This window comes from Oncorhynchus nerka, linkage group LG24, assembly GCF_034236695.1.
Source record: "Oncorhynchus nerka isolate Pitt River linkage group LG24, Oner_Uvic_2.0, whole genome shotgun sequence".
NCBI classification, from domain to species: domain Eukaryota; kingdom Metazoa; phylum Chordata; class Actinopteri; order Salmoniformes; family Salmonidae; genus Oncorhynchus; species Oncorhynchus nerka.
In genome coordinates this window covers 90,602,079-90,620,871 of record NC_088419.1, presented here as the reverse complement: position 1 = coordinate 90,620,871, position 18,793 = coordinate 90,602,079, and the positions used below count along the sequence as shown (strand labels likewise).

The 18,793-nt window shown below is 46.5% G+C and overlaps 1 protein-coding gene across 2 annotated transcripts in view; it reads left to right on the top strand.

Annotated features, from left to right (window-relative positions):
- wwtr1 (WW domain containing transcription regulator 1) overlaps positions 1-18,793 on the top strand; it is a 105,037-nt gene that overhangs the window by 63,438 nt on the left and 22,806 nt on the right. The window contains exons 4-5 of one of the 2 annotated variants that reach the window (XM_065009293.1): positions 5,951-6,081; positions 6,711-6,826. In XM_065009293.1, coding sequence (XP_064865365.1) covers positions 5,951-6,081; positions 6,711-6,826 — 247 coding nt within the window. Of the gene's footprint in view, positions 1-5,947; positions 6,082-6,710; positions 6,827-18,793 lie in introns of both variants that reach the window. The other variant, XM_065009292.1, reaches the window with a different exon arrangement.

Genomic DNA, 18,793 nt, shown 5'->3' with positions numbered 1-18,793 from the left:
GTGTTATAGGGGGTGTTATAGGGGGTGTTATAGGGAGGTTATAGGGGTGTTATAGGGGGTGTTATAGGGAGTGTTATAGGGAGTGTTATAGGGGTTATAGGGGTGTTATAGGGAGTTATAGGGGGTTATAGGGGTGTTATAGGGGGTGTTATAGGGGTGTTATAGGGGTGTTATAGGGGTGTTATAGGGGTGTTATAGGGAGTGTTATAGGGGGTTATAGGGGTATAGGGAGTGTTATAGGGAGTGTTATAGGGAGTGTTATAGGGAGTGTTATAGGGAGTGTTATAGGGAGTGTTATAGGGAGTGTTATAGGGGGTGTTATAGGGAGTGTTATAGGGAGTGTTATAGGGGTGTTATAGGGGTGTTATAGGGGGTGTTATAGGGGTGTTATAGGGAGTGTTATAGGGAGTTATAGGGGTGTTATAGGGGTGTTATAGGGAGTGTTATAGGGAGTGTTATAGGGAGTGTTATAGGGGGTGTTATAGGGGTGTTATAGGGGTGTAATAGGGAGTGTTATAGGGGGTGTACACACATTCTGACAGTAGCTTCTCTATTTTCCACTGTACTCCCCTACACGATCTCACTGTTTTGGTTTGTCTGACAGTCTGGAGAGAGATCTATTTAGGGAAAGGGGGATACATAGTCAGTTGTCCAACTGAATTTATGCAGTTGAAATGTGTCTTCCGCATTCAACCCAACCCCTCTGAATCAGAGAGGTGCGTGGGGCTGCCTTTAATTAACATCCACGTCTTCGGCATAGAGTTGAGTCATCCGCATACATAGAAACTCTGGCCTGGGGAATTCCTGATTCTACCTGGATTATGTTGTAGAGGCTTCCATTAAAGAACACCCACGTCTTCAGCGCCCGGGGGAACAGTGTGGAGGGGCCCTTGGATGAGTTGGTGTGTCTGAGCCTTTGACTTAGTTCTGTATATTGCTCAGGGGAAGATTTTAACCTTGTCAGCTTGGGGATTTGATCCAGCAACCTTACGATTACTGGCCCAACGCTCTAACCACTAGGCTACCTGCCCAACGCTCTAACCACTAGGCTACCTGCCCAATGCTCTAACCACTAGGCTACCTGCCCAACGCTCTAACCACTAGGCTACATGCCCAACGCTCTAACCACTAGGCTACCTGCCCAACGCTCTAACCACTAGGCTACCTGCCCAACGCTCTAACCACTAGGCTACCTGCCCAACGCTCTAACCACTAGGCTACCTGCCCAACGCTCTAACCACTAGGCTACCTGCCCAACGCTCTAACCACTAGGATACCTGCCCAACGCTCTAACCACTAGGATACCTGCTCTAACCACTAGGCTACCTGCTCTAACCACTAGGCTACCTGCCCAACGCTCTAACCACTAGCCTACCTGCCCAACGCTCTAACCACTAGGCTACCTGCCTTTTAACCTTTAACCTTTTTAGTGTCTGTTCACTACCATATATGTGTTGTGTTCAGTCCATACAGCTCCAATGTCAAACACATCGACATTGTTATAAAGCCTCTATTGCGTGGAAAGCCCCTTCCCTTTACAGATACGTTGTTATAAAGCCCCTTCCCTTTACAGATACGTTGTTATAAAGCCCCTTCCCTTTACAGATACGTTGTTATAAAGCCCCTTCCCTTTACAGATACGTTGTTATAAAGCCCCTTCCCTTTACAGATACGTTGTTATAAAGCCCCTTCCCTTTACAGATACGTTGTTATAAAGCCCCTTCCCTTTACAGATACGTTGTTATAAAGCCCCTTCCCTTTACAGATACGTTGTTATAAAGCCCCTTCCCTTTACAGATACGTTGTTATAAAGCCCCTTCCCTTTACAGATACGTTGTTATAAAGCCCCTTCCCTTTACAGATACGTGGTTATAAAGCCCCTTCCCTTTACAGATACATTGTTATAAAGCCCCTTCCCTTTAGAGATACATTGTTATAAAGCCCCTTCCCTTTACACATACGTTGTTATAAAGCCCCTTCCCTTTACAGATGCATTGTTATAAAGCCCCTTCCCTTTACACATACGTTGTTATAAAGCCCCTTCCCTTTACAGATACGTTGTTATAAAGCCCCTTCCCTTTAGAGATACGTTGTTATAAAGCCCCTTCCCTTTACAGATGCATTGTTATAAAGCCCCTTCCCTTTTACACATACGTTGTTATAAAGCCCCTTCCCTTTACAGATACATTGTTATAAAGCCCCTTCCCTTTACAGATACATTGTTATAAAGCCCCTTCCCTTTAGAGATACGTTGTTATAAAGCCCCTTCCCTTTAGAGATACGTTGTTATAAAGCCCCTTCCCTTTACAGATGCATTGTTATAAAGCCCCTTCCCTTTAGAGATACGTTGTTATAAAGCCCCTTCCCTTTAGAGATACGTTGTTATAAAGCCCCTTCCCTTTAGAGATACGTTGTTATAAAGCCCCTTCCCTTTAGAGATACGTTGTTATAAAGCCCCTTCCCTTTACAGATACGTTGTTATAAAGCCCCTTCCCTTTACAGATACGTTGTTATAAAGCCCCTTCCCTTTACAGATACGTTGTTATAAAGCCCCTTCCCTTTACAGATACGTTGTTATAAAGCCCCTTCCCTTTACAGATACGTTGTTATAAAGCCCCTTCCCTTTACAGATACGTTGTTATAAAGCCCCTTCCCTTTACAGATACGTTGTTATAAAGCCCCTTCCCTTTACAGATACGTTGTTATAAAGCCCCTTCCCTTTACAGATACGTTGTTATAAAGCCCTTCCCTTTACAGATACGTTGTTATAAAGCCCCTTCCCTTTACAGATACGTTGTTATAAAGCCCCTTCCCTTTACAGATACGTTGTTATAAAGCCCCTTCCCTTTACAGATACGTTGTTATAAAGCCCCTTCCCTTTACAGATACGTTGTTATAAAGCCCCTTCCCTTTACAGATGCGTTGTTATAAAGCCCCTTCCCTTTTACACATACGTTGTTATAAAGCCCCTTCCCTTTACAGATGCATTGTTATAAAGCCCCTTCCCTTTACACATACGTTGTTATAAAGCCCCTTCCCTTTACACATACGTTGTTATAAAGCCCCTTCCCTTTAGAGATACGTTGTTATAAAGCCCCTTCCCTTTAGAGATGCGTTGTTATAAAGCCCCTTCCCTTTACAGATGCATTGTTATAAAGCCCCTTCCCTTTAGAGATACGTTGTTATAATGCCCCTTCCCTTTAGAGATACGTTGTTATAAAGCCCCTTCCCTTTAGAGATACGTTGTTATAAAGCCCCTTCCCTTTACAGATGCATTGTTATAAAGCCCCTTCCCTTTAGAGATACGTTGTTATAAAGCCCCTTCCCTTTACAGATACGTTGTTATAAAGCCCCTTCCCTTTACAGATACGTTGTTATAAAGCCCCTTCCCTTTTACACATACGTTGTTATAAAGCCCCTTCCCTTTACAGATACATTGTTATAAAGCCCCTTCCCTTTAGAGATACGTTGTTATAAAGCCCCTTCCCTTTACACATACGTTGTTATAAAGCCCCTTCCCTTTACAGATACGTTGTTATAAAGCCCCTTCCCTTTTACACATCGACATTGTTATAAAGCCCCTTCCCTTTAGAGATACGTTGTTATAAAGCCCCTTCCCTTTACACATACGTTGTTATAAAGCCCCTTCCCTTTACAGATACGTTGTTATAAAGCCCCTTCCCTTTTACACATCGACATTGTTATAAAGCCCCTTCCCTTTACAGATACATTGTTATAAAGCCCCTTCCCTTTTACACATACATTGTTATAAAGCCCCTTCCCTTTACAGATACATTGTTATAAAGCCCCTTCCCTTTACAGATACATTGTTATAAAGCCCCTTCCCTTTTACACATCGACATTGTTATAAAGCCCCTTCCCTTTACAGATACATTGTTATAAAGCCCCTTCCCTTTTACACATCGACATTGTTATAAAGCCCCTTCCCTTTTACACATCGACATTGTTATAAAGCCCCTTCCCTTTACACATCGACATTGTTATAAAGCCCCTTCCCTTTTACACATCGACATTGTTATAAAGCCCCTTCCCTTTACAGATACATTGTTATAAAGCCCCTTCCCTTTTACACATCGACATTGTTATAAAGCCCCTTCCCTTTTACACATCGACATTGTTATAAAGCCCCTTCCCTTTTACACATCGACATTGTTATAAAGCCCCTTCCCTTTTACACATCGACATTGTTATAAAGCCCCTTCCCTTTACAGATACATTGTTATAAAGCCCCTTCCCTTTACACATACATTGTTATAAAGCCCCTTCCCTTTTACACATACATTGTTATAAAGCCCCTTCCCTTTTACACATACATTGTTATAAAGCCCCTTCCCTTTTACACATACATTGTTATAAAGCCCCTTCCCTTTACAGATACATTGTTATAAACCCCCTTCCCTTTTACACATACATTGTTATAAAGCCCCTTCCCTTTTACACATACATTGTTATAAAGCCCCTTCCCTTTTACACATACATTGTTATAAAGCCCCTTCCCTTTACAGATACATTGTTATAAAGCCCCTTTACAGATACATTGTTATAAAGCCCCTTTACAGATACATTGTCATAAAGCCCCTTTACAGATACATTGTCATAAAGCCCCTTTACAGATACATTGTTATAAAGCCCCTTTACAGATACATTGTTATAAAGCCCCTTCCTTTTACAGATACATTGTTATAAAGCCCCTTCCCTTTACAGATACATTGTTATAAAGCCCCTTCCCTTTACAGATACATTGTTATAAAGCCCCTTCCCTTTACAGATACATTGTTATAAAGCCCCTTTACAGATACATTGTTATAAAGCCCCTTTACAGATACATTGTTATAAAGCCCCTTTACAGATACATTGTTATAAAGCCCCTTTACAGATACATTGTTATAAAGCCCCTTTACAGATACATTGTTATAAAGCCCCTTTACAGATACATTGTTATAAAGCCCCTTCCCTTTACAGATACATTGTTATAAAGCCCCTTTACAGATACATTGTTATAAAGCCCCTTTACAGATACATTGTTATAAAGCCCCTTCCCTTTACAGATACTTCCAGCCATTTGTTACACTCACAGCCCATCAGATGAATGTGAATCTGTTTTTTCTAAGGTGACTGTGCACTGGTCTGGTAGTTAGTTGTGCCCCAGACAGGGAGACTGACACGATCCAACCCTAGATACCATGTCAGGGCAGTGGGAGTTAGTTGTGCCTCAGACAGGGAGACTGACACGATCCAACCCTAGATACCATGTCAGGGCAGTGGGAGTTAGTTGTGCCTCAGACAGGGAGACTGACACGATCCAACCCTAGATACCATGTCAGGGCAGTGGGAGTTAGTTGTGCCCCAGACCGGGAGACCGACACGATCCGACCCTAGTTACCATGTCAGGGCAGTGGCACAGGTGAAGGGTAGCATTGACCCCCCCCCCCCTCCTAGTTTCACCAGTGTAGACCTGTCTTTGTGTGTTTGGGTACGGTTATCTTACGGCAGCAACCACAAACCTCTAACTTATCCCATAGCCCACTTCCTTTAAGACTATTAGCCAATCCCGTCCTGAGGTGTGTGTGTGTGTGTGTGTGTGTGTGTGTCTTCACATCATATAATTTCTGTGTAGTTCACACACTCACTACGATGGGGCTGTAAAAACACTGCTTTGTTCAGAAGCAGATTCTGTTATGGACTCAGCAAATGTTTCTCAAGTGGTGTAGTACACAATGTGTTCCTGGACAATAATGAACATAGTTTCAGTAATCTTGAATCTCTCCTCTCACCCCTCTTCTCTTCTCTCCTCTCCTCTTCTCTCTGCCACTCTCCTCTTCTCTCCCTCCTCTCCTCCCCTCTCCCTCCTCTCCTCCCCTCTTCTCTCTCCTCTCCCTCCTCTCCCCCCTTCTCCCTCCCCCTGCTGCCTATTGCTTCCCCCTAGGAGGTGGCACTGTGTAGACAGCTCCCCGTGGACTCTGAGAGCATGGTACCAGCGCTCACCCCTGGTGGCAACCCTGCCCAGCCCATGACCCAGGGCAACATGCCCACCAATGGATCTGACCCCTTCCTCAACAGGCAAGTGCACTCCTGACTCAATTCAAATCAAAGGGCCTTATTGGCATGGGAAACGTATGTTAACCACTCCAAAGCAAGTTAAATAGATAATTAACAAAGGTGAAATAAACAATAAAAAATGTACAGTAAACATTACACTCACAGAATTTCCAAAATAATAAAGTTATGTCAGATGTCATATTATGACTATATGTAGCAGTATACTTCCGTCCCCTCGCCCGACCCGGGCTCGAACCAGGGACCCTCTGCACACATCAACAACAGTCACCAACGAAGCATCGTTACCCATCGCGCCACAAAAGCCACGGCCCTTGCAGAGCAAGTGGAAACAACTACTTCAAGGTCTCAGAGCGAGTGACGTCATCGATTGAAACGCTATTAGCGTGCACCACCGCTAACTAGCTAGCCATTTCCCATCGGTTACACATGTACTGTGTTGTAATGATGTGCTTCTGTTTCTTCTCATCTGTCTCCCTCTCTCCCTCTCTCTCTTTTATTCCCCTCATTCTCCCTTCTTTCTCAACACCCCCTCTCCCCTCTGCCTCTCTCCCTTTTCTCCTTCTTCTCTCTCTTATTAGACGGGATCAGTTGATGAATATGTTTTTTTTCCCTTCCTCTGTGATCCACAGTGGTCACTTCCAGCACTCCCGGGAGCAGAGCACAGACAGTGGCCTGGGGCTGGGCTGTTACAGCATCCCCACCACCCCAGAGGACTTCCTGAATAACATGGAGGAGATGGACACAGGTAGTCCACGTTCTCCCGCCGTCTCTCTCTCACCTTCTCGCTCTCAAATTCAAGCTGCTTTATTGGCATGAAAAACATTGTGTCAATTTTGCCAAAACAACAATGTGTTTAATAAACATTGTAATAGAAATAATGACCAATAATACCACAAAAAAAACAACAAAATGGTAAGTCAATAGTAGAAACAAATAATAGTGACGATAAAAGGCTAAACATGGAAAATGGCACTGTCATCGTCATCATTACATCACTACTATTACCATTACTCTACCACTACCATTACTACTACCACCACCACTATCATTACTACTACCACTACCATTACTACTACCACTACCATTACTATTACCACCACCACTACCATTACTACTACCACTACTACTACCACCACCACTACCATTACTACTACCACTACTACTACCACCACCACTACTACTACCACCTACTACCACTACCATTACTACTACCACTACCATTACTACTACCACCACCACTACCATTACTACTACCACCACCACTACCATTACTACTACCACCACCACTACCATTACTACTACCACCACCACTACCATTACTACTATCACTACCACTACCATTACTACTACCACCACCACTACCATTACTACTACCACCACCACTACCATTACTGCTACCACTACCACTACTACTACCGCTACCACTACCATTACTACTACCGCCACCACTACCATTACTACTACCGCCACCACTACCATTACACCTACCACCACCACTACCATTACTACTACCACCACCACTACCATTACTACTACCACTACCATTACTACTACCACTATCATTACTACTACCATTACTACTACCACTATCATTACTACTACCATTACTACTACCACCACCACCATTACTACTACCACCATTACTACTACCACCACTACCATCACTATTACTACTACCACCACTACCATCACTATTACTACTACCACCACTACCATCACTATTACTACTACCACCACTACCGTCACTATTACTACTACCACTACCGCTACCATTACCATTGCTACTACTACTACCACCACTACCATCACTATTACTACCACCATTACCACTACCATCACTATTACTACTACCACTACTACCATCACCATTACTACCACCTCTACCATTACTACCACCTCTACCATGGTTGTAGTAATGGTGATGGAAGTGGTAGTAATGGTGATGGTAGTGGTGATGGCAGTGGTAGTAATGGTGATGGTAGTAATGGTGATGGCAGTGGTGGTAATGGTGGCAGTAGTAATGGTAGTAGTAGTAATGGTAGTGGTGGTAGTAATGGTAGTAATGTTAGTGGTAGTGATGGTAGAGGTAGTAGTAATGGTAGAGGTGGTAGTAATGGTGATGGTAGTGGTGGTAGTAGTGGTGGTGGTGATGGTAGTGGTAATGGTGGTAGTAATAGTGATGGTAATGGTGGTGGTGGTAGTAATGGTGATGGTAGTAGTAATGGTAGTGGTGGTAGTAGTAATGGTGATGATGGTAGAGGTTACCATCATCACCATTACTACTACCACCACTACCATTACTACTACCATCACCATTACTACTACTACCGCTACCATTACCATTACTACCATCACCATTACTACCACCACCACTACCATTGCTACTACCACCGCTACCATCACCATTACTACTACTACTACCACCACAACGTCACCATTACTACTACTACCACCACCACGTCACCATTACTACTACTACTACCACCACCACGTCACCATTACTACTACTACCACCACCACATCACCATTACTACTACTACTACCACCACGTCACCATTACTACTACTACTACCACCACAGCACCATTACTACTACTACCACCACCACATCACCATTACTACTACTACTACCACCACCACGTCACCATTACTACTACTACTACCACCACCACCACGTCACCATTACTACTACTACTACTACCACCACCACGTCACCATTACTACTACTACCACGTCACCATTACTACTACTACCACCACCACGTCACCATTACTACTACTACCACCACCACGTCACCACTACTACTACCACCACCACGTCACCATTACTACTACCACCACCACGTCACCATTACTACTACTACTACCACCACCACGTCACCATTACTACTACCACCACCACCACGTCACCATTACTACTACCACCACCACCACGTCACCATTACTACTACTACTACTACCACCACGTCACCATTACTACTACTACTACCACCACCACGTCACCATTACTACTACTACTACTACCACCACCACGTCACCATTACTACTACTACTACCACCACCACCACGTCACCATTACTACTACTACTACTACCACCACGTCACCATTACTACTACTACCACCACCACGTCACCATTACTACTACTACCACCACCACGTCACCATTACTACTACTACCACCACCACGTCACCATTACTACTACTACCACCACCACGTCACCATTACTACTACTACCACCACCACCAGTCACCATTACTACTACTACCACCACCACGTCACCATTACTACTACTACTACCACCACCACGTCACCATTACTACTACTACCACCACCACCACGTCACCATTACTACTACTACCACCACCACCACGTCACCATTACTACTACTACTACCACCACCACCACGTCACCATTACTACTACTACTACCACCACCACCACGTCACCATTACTACTACTACTACCACCACCACCACGTCACCATTACTACTACCACCGCCACCACGTCACCATTACTACTACCACCACCACCACCACGTCACCATTACTACTACCACCACCACCACCACCACGTCACCATTACTACTACCACCACCACCACCACCACGTCACCATTACTACTACCACCACCGTCACCATTACTACTACCACCACCACGTCACCATTACTACTACCACCACCACCACGTCACCATTACTACTACCACCACCACCACCGTCACCATTACTACTACCACCACCGTCACCATTACTACTACTACCACCACCACGTCACCATTACTACTACTACCACCACCACCACGTCACCATTACTACTACTACTACCACCACCACCACGTCACCATTACTACTACCACCGCCACCACGTCACCATTACTACTACCACCACCACCACCACGTCACCATTACTACTACCACCACCACCACGTCACCATTACTACTACCACCACCACCACGTCACCATTACTACTACTACTACCGTCACCATTACTACTACCACCACGTCACCATTACTACTACCACCACCACCACCACGTCACCATTACTACTACCACCACCACCACGTCACCATTACTACTACCACCACCACCACCACCACGTCACCATTACTACTACCACCACCACCACGTCACCATTACTACTACCACCACCACCACGTCACCATTACTACTACCACCACCACCACGTCACCATTACTACTACCACCACCACCACGTCACCATTACTACTACCACCACCACCACCACGTCACCATTACTACTACCACCACCACGTCACCATTACTACTACCACCACCACGTCACCATTACTACTACCACCACCACGTCACCATTACTACTACCACCACCACGTCACCATTACTACTACCACCACCACGTCACCATTACCACCACCACCACCACGTCACCATTCCTACTACCACCACCACCACGTCACCATTACTACTACCACCACCACCACCACGTCACCATTACTACCACCACCACCACCACCACGTCACCATTACTACCACCACCACCACCACCACGTCACCATTACTACTACCACCACCACGTCACCATTACTACTACCACCACCACGTCACCATTACTACTACCACCACCACGTCACCATTACTACTACCACCACCACGTCACCATTACTACTACCACCACCACGTCACCATTACTACTACCACCACCACGTCACCATTACTACTACCACCACCACGTCACCATTACTACTACCACCACCACGTCACCATTACTACTACCACCACCACGTCACCATTACTACTACCACCACCACGTCACCATTACTACTACCACCACCACGTCACCATTACTACTACCACCACCACGTCACCATTACTACTACCACCACCACGCCACCATTACTACCACCACCACCACGTCACCATTACCACCACCACCACCACGTCACCATTCCTACTACCACCACCACCACGTCACCATTACTACTACCACCACCACCACCACGTCACCATTACTACCACCACCACCACCACCACGTCACCATTACTACCACCACCACCACCACGTCACCATTACTACCACCACCACCACGTCACCATTACTACTACCACCACCACGTCACCATTACTACTACCACCACCACGTCACCATTACTACTACCACCACCACGTCACCATTACTACTACCACCACCACGTCACCATTACTACTACCACCACCACGTCACCATTACTACTACCACCACCACGTCACCATTACTACTACCACCACCACGTCACCATTACTACTACCACCACCACGTCACCATTACTACTACCACCACCACGTCACCATTACTACTACCACCACCACGTCACCATTACTACTACCACCACCACGTCACCATTACTACTACCACCACCACGTCACCATTACTACTACCACCACCACGTCACCATTACTACTACCACCACCACGTCACCATTACTACCACCACCACCACGTCACCATTACTACTACCACCACCACCACGTCACCATTACTACCACCACCCACCACCATTACTACCACCACTACCACGCCACCATTACTACTACTACTACCACCGCCACCACGTCACCATTACTACTACCACCGCCACCACGTCACCATTACTACTACTACCACCACTACCACGTCACCATTACTACTACTACCACCACCACGTCACCATTACTACTACTACCACCACCACCACTACCATTACCACTACCACCACCACTACCATTACCGCTACCACTACCACTACTACTACCGCCACCACTACCATTACTACTACCGCCACCACTACCATTACTACTACCGCCACCACTACCATTACACCTACCACCACCACTACCATTACTACTACCACCACCACTACCATTACTACTACCACTACCATTACTACTACCACTATCATTACTACTACCATTACTACTACCACTATCATTACTACTACCATTACTACTACCACCACCACCATTACTACTACCACCATTACTACTACCACCACTACCATCACTATTACTACTACCACCACTACCATCACTATTACTACTACCACCACTACCATCACTATTACTACTACCACCACTACCGTCACTATTACTACTACCACTACCGCTACCATTACCATTACTACCATCACCATTACTACTACCCCCACTACCATTGCTACTACTACTCCACCACTACCATCACTATTACTACCACCATTACCACTACCATCACTCACTACTACCACTACTACCATCACCATTACTACCAACTACACCATTACTACCACCTCTACCATGGTTGTAGTAATGGTGATGGAAGTGGTAGTACTGACTACCACCATGGTACCATGGCAGTGGTGGTAATGGTGGCAGTTACTAGTACCACCACCATGGTAGTAATGTTAGTGGTAGTCACCAGGTAGTAGTAATGGTACTACTACCACCACTACCATTACCATTACTGACCACCAGTCACGTGACTGGTGGCTACCATCATCACATTACTACTACCACCACTACCATTACTACTACATCACCATTACTACTACTACCACCATTACCATTACTACCATCACCATTACTACCACCACCACTACCATTGCTACTACCACCGCTACCATCACCATTACTACTACTACTACCACCACAACGTCACCATTACTACTACTACCACCACCACGTCCACCATTACTACTACTACTACCACCACCACGTCACCATTACTACTACTACCACCACCACATCACCATTACTACTACTACTACCACCACGTCACCATTACTACTACTACTACCACCACAGCACCATTACTACTACTACCACCACCACATCACCATTACTACTACTACTACCACCACCACGTCACCATTACTACTACTACTACCACCACCACCACGCACCATTACTACTACTACTACTACCACCACCACGTCACCATTACTACTACCCACGCACCATTACTACTACTACCACCACCACGTCACCATTACTACTACTACCACCACCACGTCACCACTACTACTACCACCACCACGTCACCATTACTACTACCACCACCACCACGTCACCATTACTACTACTACTACCACCACCACGTCACCATTACTACTACCACCACCACCACGTCACCATTACTACTACCACCACCACCACGTCACCATTACTACTACTACTACTACCACCACGTCACCATTACTACTACTACTACCACCACCACGTCACCATTACTACTACTACTACTACCACCACCACGTCACCATTACTACTACTACTACCACCACCACCACGTCACCATTACTACTACTACTACCACCACCACCACGTCACCATTACTACTACTACCACCACGTCACCATTACTACTACTACCACCACCACGTCACCATTACTACTACTACCACCACCACGTCACCATTACTACTACTACCACCACCACGTCACCATTACTACTACTACTACCACCACCACGTCACCATTACTACTACTACCACCACCACGTCACCATTACTACTACTACCACCACCACGTCACCATTACTACTACTACCACCACCACCACGTCACCATTACTACTACTACTACCACCACCACCACGTCACCATTACTACTACTACCACCACCACCACGTCACCATTACTACTACTACCACCACCACCACGTCACCATTACTACTACTACTACCACCACCACCACGTCACCATTACTACTACTACTACCACCACCACCACGTCACCATTACTACTACCACCGCCACCACGTCACCATTACTACTACCACCACCACCACCACGTCACCATTACTACTACCACCACCACCACCACCACGTCACCATTACTACCACCACCACCACCACCACGTCACCATTACTACTACCACCACCACGTCACCATTACTACTACCACCACCACGTCACCATTACTACACGTCACCATTACTACTACCACCACCACCACGTCACCATTACTACTACCACCACCACCGTCACCATTACTACTACTACCACCACCACGTCACCATTACTACTACTACCACCACCACGTCACCATTACTACTACTACCACCACCACCACGTCACCATTACTACTACCACCACCACCACGTCACCATTACTACTACCACCACCACCACCACGTCACCATTACTACTACCACCACCACCACCACGTCACCATTACTACTACCACCACCACCACGTCACCATTACTACTACCACCACCACCACGTCACCATTACTACTACTACCACCGTCCATTACCTACCACCACGTCACCATTACTACTACCACCACCACCACCACGTCACCATTACTACTACCACCACCACCACCACCACGTCACCATTACTACTACCACCACCACCACCACGCCACCATTACTACTACCACCACCACCATTACTACTACCACCACGTCACCATTACTACTACCACCACCACCACCACGTCACCATTACTACTACCACCACCACCACGTCACCATTACTACTACCACCACCACCACGTCACCATTACTACTACCACCACCACCACGTCACCATTACTACTACCACCACCACGTCACCATTACTACTACCACCACCACCACGTCACCATTACTACTACCACCACCACGTCACCATTACTACTACCACCACCACGTCACCATTACTACCACCACCACCACCACGCCACCATTCCTACTACCACCACCACCACGTCACCATTACTACTACCACCACCACCACCACCACCATTACTACCACCACCACCACCACCACGTCACCATTACTACCACCACCACCACCACCACGTCACCATTACTACTACCACCACGTCACCATTACTACTACCACCACCACGTCACCATTACTACTACCACCACCACGTCACCACCCACCACCACGTCACCATTACTACTACCACCACCACGTCACCATTACTACTACCACCACCACGTCACCATTACTACTACCACCACCACGTCACCATTACTACTACCACCACCACGTCACCATTACTACTACCACCACCACGCCACCATTACTACTACCACCACCACGTCACCATTACTACTACCACCACCACGTCACCATTACTACTACCACCACCACGTCACCATTACTACTACCACCACCACGTCACCATTACTACTACCACCACCACGTCACCATTACTACTACCACCACCACGTCACCATTACTACTACCACCACCACGTCACCATTACTACTACTACAACTACCACCACGTCACCATTACTACTACTACAACTACCACCACGTCACCATTACTACTACTACTACTACCACCACGTCACCATTACTACTACTACCACCACTACCACGTCACCATTACTACTACTACTACCACCACCACCACGTCACCATTACTACTACCACCGCCACCACGTCACCATTACTACTACTACCACCACTACCACGTCACCATTACTACTACCACCACCACCACGTCACCATTACTACTACTACCACCACCACCACTACCATTACCACTACCACCACCACCATTACCACTACACTACCACTACTACTACCACTACCACTACCACTACTACTACCGCCACCACTACCATTACTACTACCACCACCACTACCATTACACCTACCACCACCACTACCATTACTACTACCACCACCACTACCATTACTACTACCACTACCATTACTACTACCACTATCATTACTACTACCATTACTACTACCACTATCATTACTACTACCATTACTACTACCACCACCACCATTACTACTACCACCATTACTACTACCACCACTACCATCACATTACTACTACCACCACTACCATCACTATTACTACTACCACCACTACCATCACTATTACTACTACCACCACTACCGTCACTATTACTACTACCACTACCGCTTACCATTACCATTACTACCATCACCATTACTACTACTACCACTACCATTGCTACTACCACCACCACTCCATCACATTACTTACCACTACCATCACTACTACTACCACTACTACCATCACCATTACTACCACCTCACCATTACTACCACCTCTACCATGGTTGTAGCAATGGTGATGGAAGCGGCATGGTATGACGTGGTGATAACACGCCACCATTACTATGTAGTAATGGTGACAGTGGTGGTAATGGTGGCAGTAGTAACCAGTTACTGGTAGTGGTGGTATAACGGTAGTAATGTTACCTGGTAGTGATGCAATAGGTACCATTGGCGGATATAGTGGTGGTACTGGCAGTAGACGGTAGTAGCCACCGGCAGCAATAGTGATGGTACTGGTGGTGGTGGTGGCTGGTGATGGCACCACCAGAGGTTACCATCATCACCATTACTACTACCACCACTACCATTACTACTACCATCACCATTACTACTACTACCACTACCATTACCATTACTACCATCACCATTACTACCACCACCACTACCATTGCTACTACCACCGCTTCACCATTACTACTACTACTACCACCACAACGTCACCATTACTACTACTACCACCACCACGTCACCATTACTACTACTACTACCACCACCACGTCACCATTACTACTACCACCACCACATCACCATTACTACTACTACTACCACCACGTCACCATTACTACTACTACTACCACCACAGCACCATTACTACTACTACCACCACCACATCACCACTACTACTACTACCACCACCACGTCACCATTACTACTACTACTACCACCACCACCACGTCACCATTACTACTACTACTACTACACCACCACGTCACCATTACTACTACTACCACCATTATTACTACTACCACCACCACGTCACCATTACTACTACTACCACCACCACGTCACCACTACTACTACCACCACCACCATCACCATTACTACTACCACCACCACGTCACCATTACTACTACTACTACCACCACCACGTCACCATTACTACTACCACCACCACCACGTCACCATTACTACTACCACCACCACCACGTCACCATTACTACTACTACTACCACCACGTCACCATTACTACTACTACTACCACCACCATCGTCACCATTACTACTACTACTACTACCACCACCACGTCACCATTACTACTACTACTACCACCACCACCACGTCACCATTACTACTACTACCTACCACCACGTCACCATTACTACTACTACCACCACCACGTCACCATTACTACTACTACCACCACCACGTCACCATTACTACTACTACCACCACCACGTCACCATTACTACTACTACCACCACCACCCATTACTACTACTACCACCACCACGTCACCATTACTACTACTACCACCACCACGTCACCATTACTACTACTACTACCACCACCACCACGTCACCATTACTACTACTACTACCACCACCACGTCACCATTACTACTACTACTACTACCACCACCACGTCACCATTACTACTACTACCACCACCACCACGTACCATTACCACCCACCACCACCACGTCACCATTACTACTACTACTACCACCACCACCACGTCACCATTACTACTACTACTACCACCACCACCACGTCACCATTACTACTACTACTACTACCACCACCACGTCACCATTACTACTACCACCACCACCACGTCACCATTACTACTACCACCACCACCACCACGTCACCATTACTACTACCACCACCACCACCACCACGTCACCATTACTACTACCACCACCACCACCACGTCACCATTACTACTACCACCGTCACCATTACTACTACCACCACGTCACCATTACTACCACCACCACCATCGTCACCATTACTACTACCACCACCACCACCGTCACCATTACTACTACCACCACCGTCACCATTACTACTACTACCACCACCACCACGTCACCATTACTACTACTACTACCACCACCACGTCACCATTACTACTACTACTACCACCACCACCACGTCACCATTACTACTACCACCACCACCACGTCACCATTACTACTACTACCGCCACCACCACGTCACCATTACTACTACTACCACCACCACGTCACCATTACTACTACCACCACCACCACGTCACCATTACTACTACTACTACCGCACCACTACACCACCACGTCACCATTACTACTACCACCACCACCACCACGTCACCATTACTACTACCACCACCACCACCACGTCACCATTACTACTACCACCACCACCACCACCACGTCACCATTACTACTACTACCACCACCACGTCACCATTACTACTACCACCACCACCACGTCACCATTACTACTACCACCACCACCACGTCACCATTACTACTACCACCACCACCACGTCACCATTACTACTACCACCACCACCACACGTCACCATTACTACTACCACCACCACGTCACCATTACCACCACCACCACGTCACCATTACTACTACCACCACCGCTCCACCATTACTACTACCACCACCACCATTACTACACCATTACTACTACCACCACCACCACCACCACGCCACCATTACTACTACCACCACCACCACGTCACCATTACTACTACCACCACCACCACACGTCACCACCATTACTACTACCACCACCACCACCACGTCACCATTACTACTACCACCACCACCACCACCATTACTACCACCACCACCACGTACCATTACTACTACCACCACCACGTCACCATTACTACTACCACCACCATTACTACTACTACCATTACCACCACCACCACGTCACCATTACTACTACCACCCATTACCACCACCACCACCATTACTACTACCAC